The following is a 16,765-nucleotide window of genomic DNA, read 5'->3' on the forward strand; positions in this document are numbered from 1 at the left end:
ACCCTCTTGAGTCACCACAAAATGAGCATCGGCCACAAATCCCACGACGCATTCTGAAGAAAAATGGCAAGTGAGCTCAAAATAATCTCTCATTACAAGAGCACTCTGGAAAAGCGTCGCGAGTTTAAAGGTCAACGATGGAGTCACCATGTTCTAGTTATTGGTAATGTTATTTGAGTTGAGATTATTAATTATATTCCCACTTTCCTTAAAACAATCGAGACGTATTTTACACAGATAAGCAAAGAAAAGCCTCTGATGGGTTTTGAACCCAGAACCTGCTGTGAGGTATACAGTTAGTGGTGTTTCACCAGTGGTGTTTTATCAACCACCAGCTGCCATTTCTAACGAAGGCCCACCATGGACCCCAAAAAGACCTGCAGTAAGCTCAACCCCGTCCTGCTGTGGCACTAAGAGCATCACCTGACGGCAGTCACCAAACTCATTACTCCCGCCATCTGTCCGTCGGAGCCTTCCACTGCCTCTGATGAACATTCCTGCTTTCAAATCATGCCTGGTTTCAGCCCAAAATGAATATGGCTGCCAATACTTTAATGTGCCATTTTTCCTTTTATGATTTATTTCTGTGGCCTGAAATACCATCAATTGTGGAATCATCGATACAGAATAACCAGACATAGGCCATTGATACCCTTCAGTTACATAATAGTTACTGTTTACTTTATATGATACGTATAAAAACCATAGTATACACCCTTGACATAAATTGTACAATATGGTGTAGCTTAGTCTAGCTTAATACCAGTGTAGCTTAGCAACAAGATTCACTGCTAATAGATTTATTTAATGCTAGCCTCATAAAATCAATGCTACATATGTGTCCATTGGGGTCAGCAACAGATTAAAAGACCCCTTGTGGATGCTATACAACCTTCACTTGGATAATGATTTAAGAAACGTTCTGACAGCATGACCGTCGCCTTTTTCCATTCATCCAAGTAACAGGAGCTCAGAAGACCTTGATTAATGAAACGACCCACGGCATCGACAAGTCTGATTCAGTTATATTCCTGTTCCTTGTTGTTGAAAGATCGACTGACCATCTGTTGGCAAACAGATTACCTTAATGTGTTTGTGTGTCTGAAGTACCAAGACAAGAAATCTGTATGACAAAGGTTACACAGGTTATATTAGCTATATTAACATAAACACAACCTGTTGTGACACGACACATCAAAGGAGAAATACACAAAGAAGTGGCACCAGTAGACTCTGCAGGTTTTTAGTGAGAATGTGGACCTTTAAATCAAGAGCGAAGAGGCGATAAATGTTTCTTGGTCAGTCTTAAAGAGGGACATGCATTTTATGGTGCTGTCTCAAGTAACTGAAGGATAGAACAAAATAAGTTCAAAGAGAAGAGTGGACTCTCACACCTATTTTTTCTCTGCTCTTGGGCATGCGATTTCCTTGACCTGACTTTAATTTAAAAAAATTAACAACCCACTTTGAACATTTCTAACCCTGACCCTTTTGTTAACGCAGGCTGAAGGGAAAGCAATCAAGAGTAGCCAATAGCAGTATGATCCTCCGTGCCCGTGCTCCGTACATCAATGTTTCACGATAAATGAAAGCTGCACTTCGATGCAGATGATGCAGTTGAGAGCAAAATGTTGTGCATGAAAGGTCTCTATGCATATGTCCCACTACTACACTGCATCCCTTATTTGCAATGAATACTTTAAGAGACTTGTACATCAGTTTGAAAATCACTGTTGTTGAATATGCAAGTAAGGTAGGCAATGCATCTCACAAGAAGAAAAAACATATCCCTCCCATCATCTAATATAATGAGAGCTCATAATTTATTTATGCATTCAAAAATTCATTTTACAAGCCACACAACTTCTCATCTATAAATATAGGTTCTTACGCAGAGTAACTTCTGGTGGTGATGTGAAAACTCTTTGGAAAGCCAAACCGACGCAGTGGGTGTTAAATCCATTTTAGTGGTTGCTGACAGAAGCTGTTATAGTGCTGATTTGCGGCAGTCATAGAAAGATAGGATAGATAGGTTGAGCTTGTTCCTGGAATAATTGTGCTTCCTTACTTCCTAGGAACATCGAGATTCAACCAATCTGGGAAAAAATACTCACTACAACAATCTAATAATAAGTTCAGATGATTATACACTTAACCTTTAAGTTAATTTCTCATGACCAAAAACTCACTTCTGCTTACGCCATTAATAATTTGACTCCATAAATCTATGAGTCACCATTAAAGGATATTCATTAATAAATTTGTCCTGTCAGCCTTTTCACTTGAAATCATCAGTCAACTGATATTGTTGTAAACTGTCTGGAAGAACGTAAAGGTGTTGCCCCGTGTGACCGTGCTCAAGGTATTAGCTGTTCATCTCCCTTTCAGTGACCTTCAGAGAGCAGGCACTTTTCTTTTTAAACAGTCCACCTTCCCTCATTATTCAGCCTCATGTCTCCTCTGCCGTCCCTCCCTCGCTCCCCCTCCCTCCCCACCAATCCCGTTCAAGCAGGACTCTTTCCACGTCTACCCCCCCCCCCCCCCCCCCCCCCCGTGCGACGGTGAAGTCACTTTGTCATTGACAGCATACCTACCCTGTCCCTGAGGTGTCCATTAAAAATCTGGGATGGCGCGGTTGAACAAGACGAGGGTGACACAGATCTCATCGTTATTTCCATTATCTAACCAGTCTTAGCGAAGTTTCTCTTCACTGTAATTGCAGCTGAAAAGTAGCCGCAAAGGAACATAGTGGCAGCTTCCCACAGCCTTTTAGTCCCATCTCTTTCTCCTTTCGAAAGGCAATCATTAAGAGAGCCTCGACACACATTTGGAAGGCATCAAAGATCAGCCTGGCTTTCAAAGCCCTCCCATCCATTTTTATCATGCACAGCTCTTTTTATCATGCACAGCTGTTTTCTTTTTCATTTCTCCCCATTGTTGTTCTTGTGGAATCCCTTCCTCTGAACCCCCTGCCGCCCCAGACGTCTTCGGCTGGTTCGAGACATTGAACCATGCCAAAGCCACGATTCAATGTCCTACTTAAACTTCAAATACATTTCAGCTACAAGCCACACTGTATTAGAGCCGTTCGTTGGAGCGTGCTGAGATATAGCATCTCAATAAATAAATGAGTTACTGAACCTGTATTAGAGTTAAGTGAATGGATAAAGGTTGAGCTCAGAGGTTTTGTTGTAACATAAATGAGCTGGGTAATTAAAAGGTATGTTTCTGTGTCACGTTGTCTTTAAAGTCGAAATGTGTAACATTTCAACTAGCTCGTAGCTCATAATAATTACCTGGAATTATCTGTAGTCAATGCTGATGGAAAGGGACTTCAATCATTTTATCAGTAAAATATCATCCCGTTGCTGATTTATTCTAAATCTAAAAATGCTGGCCAGCCAGTAGCTCTCTCAATAAATACAAGAATCTTCCTATTGCCACTCCCTAAACCGCTCCCACTTATGCAACCCAGCCAGTCGAGCTGCAACAGTTCACAGAACACTGGTGTTGAGATTTTAATTCCAAAAGTCTCCCGCCTACTAACTAGGAGGGGTTCATCTCACACATTGCAACTTTAAAATTATTATAACATAACTGTGTTATGGTCTCCTGTGTTAACATTTGCCAATGTATGTGGAGTGTGGTTCCCTGTTGCTTCAGATGGGTCGGGTGAGGAGGAACGGGGCCAATGAGTCACTCATACAGTGATGGTGTGTTCCAGATGCCTCGGACACCAGCCTTCCGAGTTTCACTTGTGATGTCATTTCCTGTCTCGTAGCACTTGTAGTGTTCCTGTTCGGAAATGTATTCATGTGGGTATCAGGATTCTTTCGTTCCACAATCCTTGCATCATTAGGTTGACTTCAAATGTACAGAAATGTATATTTGACTAATCTTAGTTAAACATATTGGTGCGGTTAAAGTGCATTCGCCTATAGCTGATTCTCATTAAGTATGTTCTGTTCTGTTTGGCCTCTGTCATAGAGAAAACAATGGCGGACAACGACAGACCTGTAGAACCCAAACCCTAAAGTGACACCCGCAGGTCAAACACAACAAAAGTCACAATAACACAATCAATCCCAGTCACAATCCAATCACAACAATAAAAGATCACAATATTTACAGAATCGCAATACGTTTAGTATCTCAAAGATTATTGTAATGTCGTATTGTGAAGTCTGTGACTATTTCAATAACTAGGCTGTCAGCCAACCAGCCAATAGGAGGACAAGGCTGTCGACCCATAGCTGGTAAGTCATAGGAAATATAATTCCATGAGGGACCTCACAAGGTGAATGTGTCAGCAATACGCAGAGGAGATACCACACACACACACACACACCGTGAAGAGAGATAGGGGGGGAACTTTTAGTTTAGTCACCTTGTCAATCATCAGCTACGAAGCTGCTGCAATTTTTGACACAAGAGAATAGATTGCTTTGACGCAACACAACTTGAACGCAACAGTGCTGCGATTATTCAAAAGATTATTCCTGACTTAAATGACACCCGGTTCTGTGCGGCGTCTGTGATCACCACCTTCTGTGAATAAGATGACGAATACATCTAGTTATTCGAGGCAAGACGGCTCGAAAAATGAAAGCTAGATTTCGTTATTCATCACAGATTTCTGGGACTTTTTCCATAGTTTTTCCAACGCCTCCTTGGATGATATTTATTCATCTTCTGTCAATTTTGGCCTCCATCCCCATTAATATATTCCGGTTTGATTCTATGTTAGCTTTGGTGTCGAGTCTCTAACCTTGATATGATGTGAATATGATGAGAATCAAAACAGCACCATCCAAAGCATCTGTTCAGGAGCGTACCATCTGGTTGCCTTCTTGAATACGAAAAGTAATAACGTCCGGAGAGGACCGCAGAGCCCGACACGGCCGATTCAAAAACGTCTCGCTGTGACGACGAGTCATGCTGCATTTTCCGGATGAGTCTCAGCTAATCCTCCATTATGTACTAACGAGGACCGGGAACAACAGAGCAGGAATGAGCCTTAACCATTAGTCCTCTGATTGAATGTCCTGTCAGCAAAAGAAGAAGAAGAAGAAGAAGAAGAGAATTGATTCCTGTGGATCAAGAAAAAATAGACTCTGGGGTATAGGATGGGGATGGGACTGGGACCCATCTGTATGTGTTGCCATAGTTACCAGTTATGAAGCAATAACTTTTAATTTAAATCGACCAGTGCAAAACAAACTCTTCTAAAGAGTCTCTCAATAAAACTGATACGGTTATAATGTAGCATTATGTACTATGAATATGAACTACCATCATTATGTACCATAATCATATCCATCATCATCTCTCTGACTTCCTGGATAGAACCATCCTGAGTACACATACTAATCCATTCATATCCACACTACTACACCCATCATAATGTTTTATATGTGCCTCGTCTGCCACCCAGCCCCGTTTACACTCCTATCTCTCCTGGAAGGACGATTCATCTCTTGCGTATGAAAATACTTTTCCAAGCAGTCAAAGCAAAACTAAGTCTTGAGTTGGACCATTTATTACAGCAGAGATCAAACGACGATCAATTCCATGTTTGTCGGCGGTTACACCCTTCAACTATGGGCTGCTGCTGGGGGCCAGAACATGGTGTGGGCAGATCAACACTGTATTTAATCAATAATTCCCAGTCCCTATACTGCTCCTCCTTTATAACACACTAAATCATGTGCAATCACCATTGACCATCCACATTTAGTCTAGTGTGACCCTTTCCAATGTTATTGTTGTTGTGTGGTTCATGTATCCCCACAAGAGAGAGATTAGGTCCTGAAATAAATCTTGTGAGAGGAGTTGACACAGATTTTGGCCAGGCATCTGAAGATATGAAGGACAATAGAATACTGCATTGTTGTTACTTCAGTCGTGCTATCCTACAGCGAATAGACAAAATGTCTTTACCGAATGTGCAACCATAACACAGGTGAGTGCCCACACACACACAGACACACAGCCACACACAAACACACACACACACACACACACACACACACACACACACACACACACACACACACACACACACACACACACACACAGACATACAGCCACACACAAAAACACACTCACACAATCACACACCACATGCACACACACACACACACATACCTCACACTCCAAAAGTAGCTTGCTGCTGAGAAAGGAATATTTTGGATCACATGTTCTTTTGGCTGATGTGACTTTTTGCTTATCTCACTGGTCTCACTGAACGCCACTTCTGCAACAACTCAAGGGTGGAAATAATTGCCATGGGTCATAGGTCAAATAAGTAAGCGCCATAATTGCTAAAAAAAATGGATAATGAAGGGATGATTTGGAATAAACTCCACAGGCATGTTCACGGACCTATGCAATCCCATTCAACATAGAAAAAGAGGGCACTTTCAGGCCCTCCTGACAGCCAACACATGGAATGTGTGGCAGGTCGCTGTGCTGGCAGTGTAGTGCATTCCACACCCACATAAACGGGCGTGGCACAAGAGACACGTGTATCCAGTGTAGCACATGAGTACTGCACCATGTGCATTTCTGAGATGAGTGTTACAGGTGATTTATGTTGAACCTGGCCTTTACTCTGAGAACAATGAGAATTAGCTGAGAGCTGCACACAAACACCATCCATGGTTTGGTTCATTAGCGACAAGAAACTACAGTACAATGGCCAAATGTCAAGGTAACAGAGGTGTAAAAGTAGTGGTAAATTCAGATTTATCCCACAATGTTGTTTATTGGCACTGGCATGCTTACAGAACCATAATTATATTTGTGAGCTACACCTGTTCAAAGGCCAGTGTACATCAATGATAAATGTTCATTTCCATATGGTGCATCAAATCTGATCAGCATCTGAAAGCCTTTGTGGAAACATGTATACACAGGGATAGCAGGTTACAAGCCACTGAATAAATCACACTATTTAGTATACAAAGTATATATATTCAGTATGTTTATGAAAAACAAACAATCTGGAATTTCAGAACCAACTGTATTGATTGGTTTCATTATGCCATGTTATTTTCTGGTCCCAAGAGCTACACAGAGTGTAGCACTGTACACTGTTGTAGATGGAGGTCCAGAGTCTATGAATGTTATGTCTTTGACTTCCATTAGTGTCATGCAGGTCCACCCGAGGATACACAGAACACAGCGCCGGCTGGCATCACCCAGCCGTCATGAGACTGAAACCCACTCGAACAGAGCTGCATTGTAGGGCTACACAAGAGTTCCAATCGTTGGTGTCTTTTGATGCCCAATACCTGCAGTTGTTCCATTACAGTAAGGAATGCAGGATGTATTCATTATATGCCTGTATGTATGCATGTATGTATGTATGTATGTATGTATGTGTATGTGTGTGTGCGTGTGTGTGTGAGTACTCTACTACCTATCCTATTCCTTTTCCTTTTCTATCAATGGAAATGAAATGTAAATCATCTTCCTGCACAGGCTTGAGTCAAAGAAAACCCTCCCAGCTAATGAGGACCAGTTCCAGGTAAAATCGAGAGCAGTGCCTTGCTATGAAAAACCTGTGAATATCCTCTGTACTTTTTCTCACCATTTCTCATCACTCGCCCCTCTCTTACATAATACCATACGCTCTGCGTATACATAATACCATACGCTCTGCCTTTTCTCCCAATTATCGATGTCTCCCGTCTTTTTAATGTGCTGCAGAGTTATGGGATACAAACCCTGAGATCAATGCCTTTGCCAGTCATCCACACCCTGTGTAATGCGTTCATCATTCCAGTTAGCCTTGCTGCCGCTAATTAGCAATGGTGTTAATCAACACATTGTCACGAGCCAATAAGGAGTGCAAAAAAAAACAGGTAAGTGACTCAGGTGCTATTCTTGCTCTAAAGCAAAGAGCTCACAAGCAGTTTGGCTGTGATATTATCTGGTTAATCTAGTGGCATAAGAAAGAGGCTGAAACGGTCCAAGGGGCATGGACCTCATAGCTGACCGATAGATAATTCATCATCCATCTAAGATATACTGAGTACATACTTCTTAACTATCCTTCTGAAAGAGTTAGGCCTGGGCGATATGGCTGAAAGACATATCGCGATATAACTTGATCATATTGATCGATATCGATAACTATTGATAATTTCAATGACCTAAAAAGACTAGGAATTACCATGCTGGATTTAAACACTTCTTTTTAGAACTTAATATGACCTTCCACTGTTCTTCATTGATAAATACTCCAATGTCGATACAACAATGAAAAACAATCAAATACTGTAAATAAGTATGGAACCGTGTTTGTGTAACAAACTCAGCTGCTAGAGTCGGTGGTCTCTTATCGATATATAATGTTCATTTATTGATTTATTGCGCAGGCCTAGAAATAGTAGAGAGTTGAAGTTATTGATACTTCATGCCACGCACAGAAACACGTTTTCTAATGAAGAGAATACCTTCCTTCTGAACCCAAACCCAAATCCCCTTGTAAAATGGTTTCCATTAGACACCTCTGGAGATTAAACGGGTGCTCTTGTCCTTCTCATTAAGCTCTGATGCAACCGAGCCGTCCTCCACTTATTGAACCTGAAGTGATGGGGGACACTCTTCCAAAATAAAAGACTACATCCAATTAAAGATAACCATTAGATGACTTGAAGCCCCAGACGTCTCTGTAGCCTTGATAAATGACCGCCTCACTGTTTCTCTGCAGTACATTGACAACTTTTTCAAACAACCGTTTCGATTTTGAAGAACCGGGACGCGACACGGTAAAAGAAACGCTTCAAAGAACTGTGAAGTGATGCATGCTGGGCATTCATGGCCCGAGTCAGTGGTGCTCGCTGGTGTTCACAATAGGTGCAATGGGCCCGGGTGGAAACCTGATAGCCAGCAGAGCACAAACAGTTTAGTATGAGGCTGCACTTTCTGAGGCTGCTGCTGCTTTTAACAATCGGCCATCCTTCTGTATGAGAGCCAAGTGCTGTGTAATGCAGGACCGCCACAGCCAGGGTCTGAGGCTTCACAGAGGGGGGCGATTCACTCAACACCTGCGAGGGCAAAAGAGAGCCTCCATGCCATAAAGAGTCAATACACTATACATCATCCCTATCCTATCACTGCTGCGTTACATAAGGCAGATGGCAGGGCATTATATGGCTAAAAAACTGCTGAAAGTGCAAATGAAATGGCAATGAAAATTGAGTACAGGTGTAAGAAGTTTCCAAGGATTATTCCCAGATGAACACATGAATGATGCCTTCTAATTATTATAGAAACGGTCGAAATTCACCTATAAAAATGTTCAGTATTGTATTATATTACAATATTTTATTGTATTTTATTATATTACAATATTTTATTTTATTATTATATTATTATTATATAAATAAAAGTTAAACTATATAGAGGAGCCGAATATGATCAACCTCTGGGGAAGAGGAAGGGTAGGTCTGGGTAGCCTACTGTGAATAAGACTGGCTCTGAGGGACGGAAACATTGCGAGCCCATGAGTCAGAGCTGTGATTTCTGTTCATAACCAGGTCAAAGAACACCACCCCATGGAATTATTTCACCCCTAAAAAAACTTTAGTTTACTTTTTTCCACCAAGCTTATTCCAAAGTAGCACACAGCTACCGTACACCCAACTACGAGTATCGCCCAACTATAACCTATGAATAACACAATAACACACAACATAAAATCACAAAAACACAACATACCTTGCGCGATGGCCATGGACTCAAACCGGTGTAGTTCCCGCAGCAGAACGTTGCGCTCTGACGGGTGAAGGCTATAAATAAACTCTTTGGCGCTCTGCGGTGAGTTCAGGGGCTCCATGGGCTCCTTCAGAGGATGGGTCCCCAGGTGGCGACTCTGCACGGACGACGCCGACACCAGTGCGCATGGCGGCGGCGGCGGAGCGGCGGCAGAGCGGTCCGGAGTGGTGTGGATGCAGCGGGCGGTCCTCGCCAGCCCACTGCCCGTCGCAGGCGAGAGAGCCGACCGCAGCAGAACTCTGTGCAGACAGGGCAGCATTTCCGAGGGAATGGAGTTGCCAGGCGCCGAGCAATAACCTAGAAGGAAAGGGAACGAAGACGGGAATAATGGATAACAGATATATTACAACGCTGCTGGATGTCCCGTTCATGGTCTATGTGTTCATGGCTGATGCATTTCTACATCATGTCAGGTAGAAACACAATATGTCGCCTCGGGTGGGTGATACCGAAGGGTTATTTCAGGACAAATCCTTAGGCCTTGTAAACATGGAAAGAAGAGGAAAAAAAACCTTTTACAATTTCTTAAAATCGCGACTTGAGCCCCTATGAACAAAGCGGGCTAAAAACTATCGGTGTGGCTTGTGATCGGTCTGCCAAAAGCAATGGCAAGTTGTCGTAGGACGCACCTTAGTTGATGCTGTGCCGTCCCGTCCAGATGTCCAACGGTAACCTTCGCAGTGCGTCGCTGATCCGCTGCATGCGTTTGAGTTCAGCTGCTCTGGGACTCTGGGAGAAATATCAGCTGGCGAATCGCTGCGATGGATTGAACAGCAATGCCATTTTACAAAGGAATACACACATGAAGCGTAACCTCTACAGCAGCTCCGGAGGATGGGAGGAGGGACACTAGTGCTGGATCCCCAGCCGAGCCGACTGTACAACCCAGGCGTATGGTCCAATCGGAGCGCTCCTCTCATCCCTGCGTCACCGTGACGTTGATGTACGACGTACTGACCTACTGACGGGGTTGGGCGGGGGGGGAATCATCCCTGTATACCGTGTTTTTTGCGAACAGTTGATAGTCAAGACACATCACATCGAGTAATATACATTGCTTTAGAGATGTCATAACCTCGGGATGTTCAGGAGGGTCACTGGCTTGAGAATGGGTGGGACTCTCAGTTACATGGGTTTAGCGGCAAGGTACTAGAGAGGGGCGGGACTTCCGGTTGAGGGTTTTCCGTTTTCGTGTTGTTTTGTGTCTGATGTGTCCTAAAACTCCATATTGATTGTCCTTTTCGTCTTCGTTGTTGTTGTTGATGTTTTTTGTTTTTTGTTGGTCTTGACGCGTTGTTATTCGTTGTTACTCACTCCACGGCCCAGTAAGTAGCTGTTAACTGGAGTACACAGCTCACAGGAAGTAAGACACAACTCGTAGGCATCAAGTTATCCCGAGATAACCGGGAAAACGCTACAATGCAGGATCCCGTCCAAGCGTAACTACTGCCTCTGCTCTATTAACACCTTGGCAAGACAGACAGAAAGATTATACCCTGTGGATTTCCACGGTTGGACATTTGAGCTCTTCAAGAAAACCACACACACTCATCCTTTCTTAAAATTCCCGGAATGAATACGTTGTAACTTAGTAACTTAGTGCCTACTATAGGCTAAATGTATTTAGGCCTATAGGAGAACATGTAAGCTAGTAGACCTACGTAAATTTCGGCTTAAATAATGGGATAGTAGGGTATAGTGTATAGTACAATACTTGCATGACATGCAACCTATTGTATTTGCATGTAGGGCTTTCCGTGCAAAGCAAGCGTTTTTGTCGCCAATTAAACAGATTATGAAAGATTATGACGTCAGGTCTCGGGGCTGTTGAGACGTCATCACCCCTATCACACACTACTGACCAATCCATCCCTTCCGCGTCATTTTATTGCCATCCCATAGAGATCATCTGTATTAGTGTAGTAGTGGGCAAGTAGTGGGCAAAATAAAACATACCATTTTAAGAAAGCCATATGACACCTTCTAAGGCTTATCCATAGACTGCAGCCATTAATTATGTCTGTAGGCTAAACGGTGTAGACCTCAACCTAGACTGAATCAAATACATTAACTGTGTACCTATGAATACACATGAATACACAAATAGGCTTACACATTAAAGGTCTCATTCCACCATTTTTTCATTAATTTTGCAGTGGTCACTAGTAGCAATAAATGCCTTGTGAGTCGGTTTTGGTGAAAATAATGCTCTGGTGCTCCTGTTTCACACTGTTCTAGTGTGGTAGTGGACAGGGGCGGAGTGGGGCACTAAAAGCCACCGGGAGAATTCTGACTGGCCCAGCCCAGTGGCGTAGTGATCGCGATTGTTGAGGGGGGGGAGGGGGGGGGGGGATCGCTGTTGCGATCGCGGTTGTAGGGCCGTCTTACACACGTCTCACGGCCGCTCACATTAAATGTGGGCTTTTCATGTGGCCGACCGGCCGACCGGGAAAACTCCCGATCGTCCCAACGGCCACTCCGCCCCTGGTAGAGGAGGTGGGCGGGGAAGAACGATCCGATTTTGGCTCTTATTCACGAGATGCAAATCACTCGCCTCTGATTGGCTAACCGCCGGAGTCCGGGAGCTCCGCCGTGCACCGCTGTCGCGGTTCCCCGGCCGAGCTCCCGGACTCCGGCGGTGCACTCCCACGGGCACAGAAAGAAAAGCCGCCTCGGGGCACCGCGGCTGTTGTATCGTATTCAATCCCCGTGCCCGTGGGAGTGCACCGCCGGAGTCCGGGAGCTCGGCCGGGGCACGGCGACCGCGGGGACCAGTCACCGTGCACCGAATCCGGCGATCGAGGGGATCAGTTTGCGGTGCCCCGAGGCAGCTCTTCTCTCTGTATTCAATCAACCAGAAACCCACAAGGAGCTCACAAACCCAACTCTTGTTTCTTGGTCAAGAGACGCAACGTTGCGTCTTGTTATAGCCACAAATAGCACAGGCACAAACTCAATGCTGTCTTCCCGTCGGCCGTCGCAAGCCAAGGTTGTGCGAGGCCATGAATACCAACTGACGTCGGTTGGTGAGGCTTTTCGAATCCGCTCGTTTGTGCGTCTATTTTCTTACATTTGCTAATGCAGGCAATCGAGGTAGGAGAACGTTTTCACGTTCAGTATGCATATCTAACTCAGAGTGACCTATCGTATTTCAAAAGGAGGAGTAATAAACGGATTTCGAATGAATTAACTCGTATGTTATGTGCATCATAGATCATTGAAATGTTGGACACCAGGAAGACTTAAGGTCAAGCAATTCAATTGTGATTAAAAAAAAGCTCTAAAGCAAACTATAGCTTATGTCTCATGACAATTTACATTCTGGTGCTCATGTGTGATCCGCGCAAAAGACGGGCCGACGACCAATCTACATGACAACTGTTGCGTGTGCGCCACGCAGAAGTTAATAGAAATTATGATAAACAAAATCACATAGAGCATAGAGCAGGATTGTGAACGTTTACAATGTCTCATGTCAATTTACAATCTGCAAAATGTGTCTGCGTTGGCCGACTTAATTTTATTAGTTTGGATATTGATTCTGCGCGCCTCCTATTTGCAACAGAATTTAAATTAAAAAAATTTTTTTACACACGCACAACCCTAATCATAACACAACGGTTATATAAATTAGAATGACAGTTCATTGAATTAAATTGCAATGAAGCTACAAACGATCCACAACATTGAAACAGATAAAATAAAAAAAACGAGGTAATATTACACCAGACCGCCATTACATTTTTCATCTCGTGCACCCCCTGGTAGCAGCTCGCGTACCCCTGGGGGTGCGCGTACCACACTTTGGGAATCCCTGGCTTAACCAATCAGTTGCATACATCACTGCTGCCCTCTAGTGGCGAACAAGGTTTATCTAAAGCAAAACAAATGCAATTTGAGCAATTTGATCCCTTAGAGCCAATCCCTCATTAATATTTCCTCTCCCTTGTTCAGCTACACTGTGTGGTCCTTTTGTTATGTCAGTATCGGTAGACAAACTAAATCTCATGAAATAGAAAATATTCTGCACGGCAGTTAAGTGATATAGGACACAGATACCCATCGTTATTCTGAAGATATGGATGATAGAGAAACCACAGGCTACAGGAGAGAGGAGAGCAGTTGAGGGAGTGATGGGGATGGGGGTGGTAAACAAAAACATTGTTTGAGGTCACAGACCATTGACTACATCTTAATAAAAAAAACAGTCTTGACCATGAGGAATAACATTCCTCATTGTTGTGAGTTTTTGATGAATGAATGCTGGGCTTAGGTGGGGCAGTTTAGGATATCTTACAGCTATAATCTTATAAAGCCTATCCTATATCTTATAAAGTTACCCCTAGAGAGTGCACTGGAAGTACTTTTATGACTTGTATGCAATGTATAAAAAATTATGCCTGTTGATTGCCTATCTTTTCATGATTAAAAAAACAAAACAAAACAAAACATCCCCCCCCCCTCCACAACGACGACAGTACTAGAAAAGTATTAGAAAGTTTCCGTGTGTCACCTTCCAGCCCCACCCCCCCTTCCGAGAACTCAAATGCTCGAAACTATTTTTTTTTAATCTCCAGTTGAAACAGCTGTTTCCCTTTTACACTTTAACACCTGCGCTGAAGCGCACTTGAGAGGCCACTGCTGACCAGGCGAGTGTGGCTGTGAGAGCTGAACTCGGCCCTCTAGTGGTCAATATAGATTGTGTTACATTGGAAAAGAGCGGGGATGAAACTTTCTCATTATAGAGGTGCTTGATTAGGGTACCGGGTAGGAAACCATGATTACGTTTAGGATGAGCTGTATATGCTCAAATAGAGATGGTATATTTTTGTTTGAAGTAAAGTCGATTACTATATTGGCACTTATTTTGTTATATGGTACTTTAGACAATGTCGTTATTTGCCTAGAGGGCCACATAAACCCACGTTTTCAACAAAGAGTCAAGGAAAGGAAACCACTCCCATTCCCATAGTATACTTATGTATATAGATTTATACATAAGTATAACATGTGTTTCTATTTGTACACACATGCATACATGTACAATGGAAACACAGTGAACTATTCAGACTGTTTTTGCAACAGTTCCATACAGACATGATAGCAGCAGGTTGTCCTGGTAACCGGTCAGTCTGCAGGTGAAGAAGGCATTGCTGTCCGACTCTCCCCTTTCAAAACAGTCTAAATATACACCCACCAGCTGCTGCTGCCTGCCACACTTTTAGTGTGTGTGTGTGTGTGTGTGTGTGTGTGTGTGTGTGTGTGTGTGTGTGTGTGTGTGTGTGTGTGTCTGCGTGTGTATGTAGGCATGCATGATTTCCAATGTGTGCAGCCTCGAGCCTTGTGCTAAAGGATTAGCAGGAGTCAAATGTGGATAGTGAGAGAGGATGACAGTAAACACATCTTTTCTTTTCCTATAGCCAGTGGCTATTAGCCAATCGATGTAGCCAATGGCTAGTAGCTAATCTATTTAGCCGTTGCAAAGATTTTGTAAACATTATTTTATTTATTGTAAAAGAATGGCTAGCATCAGATTTGACATTGTACAATAGAAGATTAAATTTGAATATGGATTGCGTTATTTGTTGTACAATATAGTGTGTTCATTTGGTTACTAATATTTGGCCCGTTTTCTCACATAATTTCGAGATACATATCACATACAAATGAAAAAAGCAGATACACTTCTTGTGAAATACAATAAACATCTCGTAATGATCGGATTCCATGAAAATGGGACTTTACATAAATAACATCAAATATACTCGGGAGCCCACTTAATAAATCAACAATATAAAGTCAATACACAATACCATATACTTATTTTTACATTATTATACAGTTTATGTTTACTTTTTGGAAACATGCACACCATTTTGCATGTGTATCTGTGTGTGTGTGTGTGTGTGTGTGTGTGTGTGGGCACGATGGCTCTATAACAATGTTTGAACCACATCCAGTCGACAGAAATAGATAATTTGGAGATATGGTTTTAATCACACTCTTCATAATAGGCTAAAAATAACTTGTTGTTGTGTGACATTTGTTGAGTGACATTTGCCTGTCAACAGCTTGACAAAATGTAATGTGTCAATGAAAGTTAGATTTGACAAAATAAGAGTTAATGACATAATTTGCCATCATAATATTATTGAATAAGATTGAATTATAATATATTTATTAAATATATGGCATTTAACATTTCCATCTCCATCTACCTAAATGCATCAATACATTGAGGGGATTATTTAACCTCATTGATTTTTAACAATTGACTATAATCAACGAAGGCCATTCCAATTAAAAAATGCTGAGTCAACTCTTACCAACCGTCGCATTAGTATTTTAAATATTGTTTTTAATTTCATGTTTTACACTTCCTTTGTATAATGGAATGGAAAGGTCAGGCAAAAACATTTCAACCTTGACTTTGCTGTTTGGGGGGGGGGGTGGGGGGAACAAGACCCAAACCATAACCCCCACGTGATTTATTCTCCACAGGAAAAGCTGGAACTAAAGGTGGACCTGGGGTGATGGCAGCTCCAATTACAAGAAACCATTGCAGCAAATATACTTTGGCCAAATGTCACGCGCTGCTAAGGGCTGCGTAGATCTCAGACTCCTTGACTCCTTGTCTTGGAGCTGGGGCCATTTTGTACGGCTTCCTTTGGTTTAGCTGTGAATAGGCCTACTCAATACCTTCTAAGACTTATTCATATATTATTGTTATTATTGCAAATAATAGCGTTATTTTGATCAATGCTTGAATCAGTCGGTTAAATCATCAGAATTACTCGAAGAATTCAGTCGTCCTAGTTGGACGACTGGCCTGATTCCATGATAATATTCATAGTAATAATGATCTGCTATTTTCTTAATACATAATAATATGAATATGAATATGAATAATAATACAATACATTATTTGCATAATAATAAGAAGAAATTAAAAAAGATAGATAAAAAAAGATGAATAATA

General features: G+C 42.4%; 1 protein-coding gene across 2 annotated transcripts in view; it reads right to left on the reverse strand.

The window, feature by feature from the left end:
• Nucleotides 1-12,382, reverse strand: part of tmem65 (transmembrane protein 65) — a 37,094-nt gene extending 24,712 nt beyond the window's left edge. The window contains exons 1-3 of one of the 2 annotated variants that reach the window (XM_084471695.1): nt 10,589-12,382; nt 10,416-10,515; nt 9,730-10,083 (exon numbers count right to left, since the gene is read on the reverse strand). In XM_084471695.1, the coding sequence (XP_084327821.1) occupies nt 9,730-10,045 (316 nt within the window). In that variant the 5' untranslated portion in view covers nt 10,046-10,083; nt 10,416-10,515; nt 10,589-12,382. Of the gene's footprint in view, nt 1-9,729; nt 10,084-10,415 lie in introns of both variants that reach the window. The other variant, XM_084471694.1, reaches the window with a different exon arrangement.
• Nucleotides 12,383-16,765: the final 4,383 nt, after the last annotated feature.

Source organism: Micromesistius poutassou (genome assembly GCF_964030765.1).
Source record: "Micromesistius poutassou genome assembly, chromosome: 8".
Taxonomy (NCBI): Eukaryota; Metazoa; Chordata; class Actinopteri; order Gadiformes; family Gadidae; genus Micromesistius; species Micromesistius poutassou.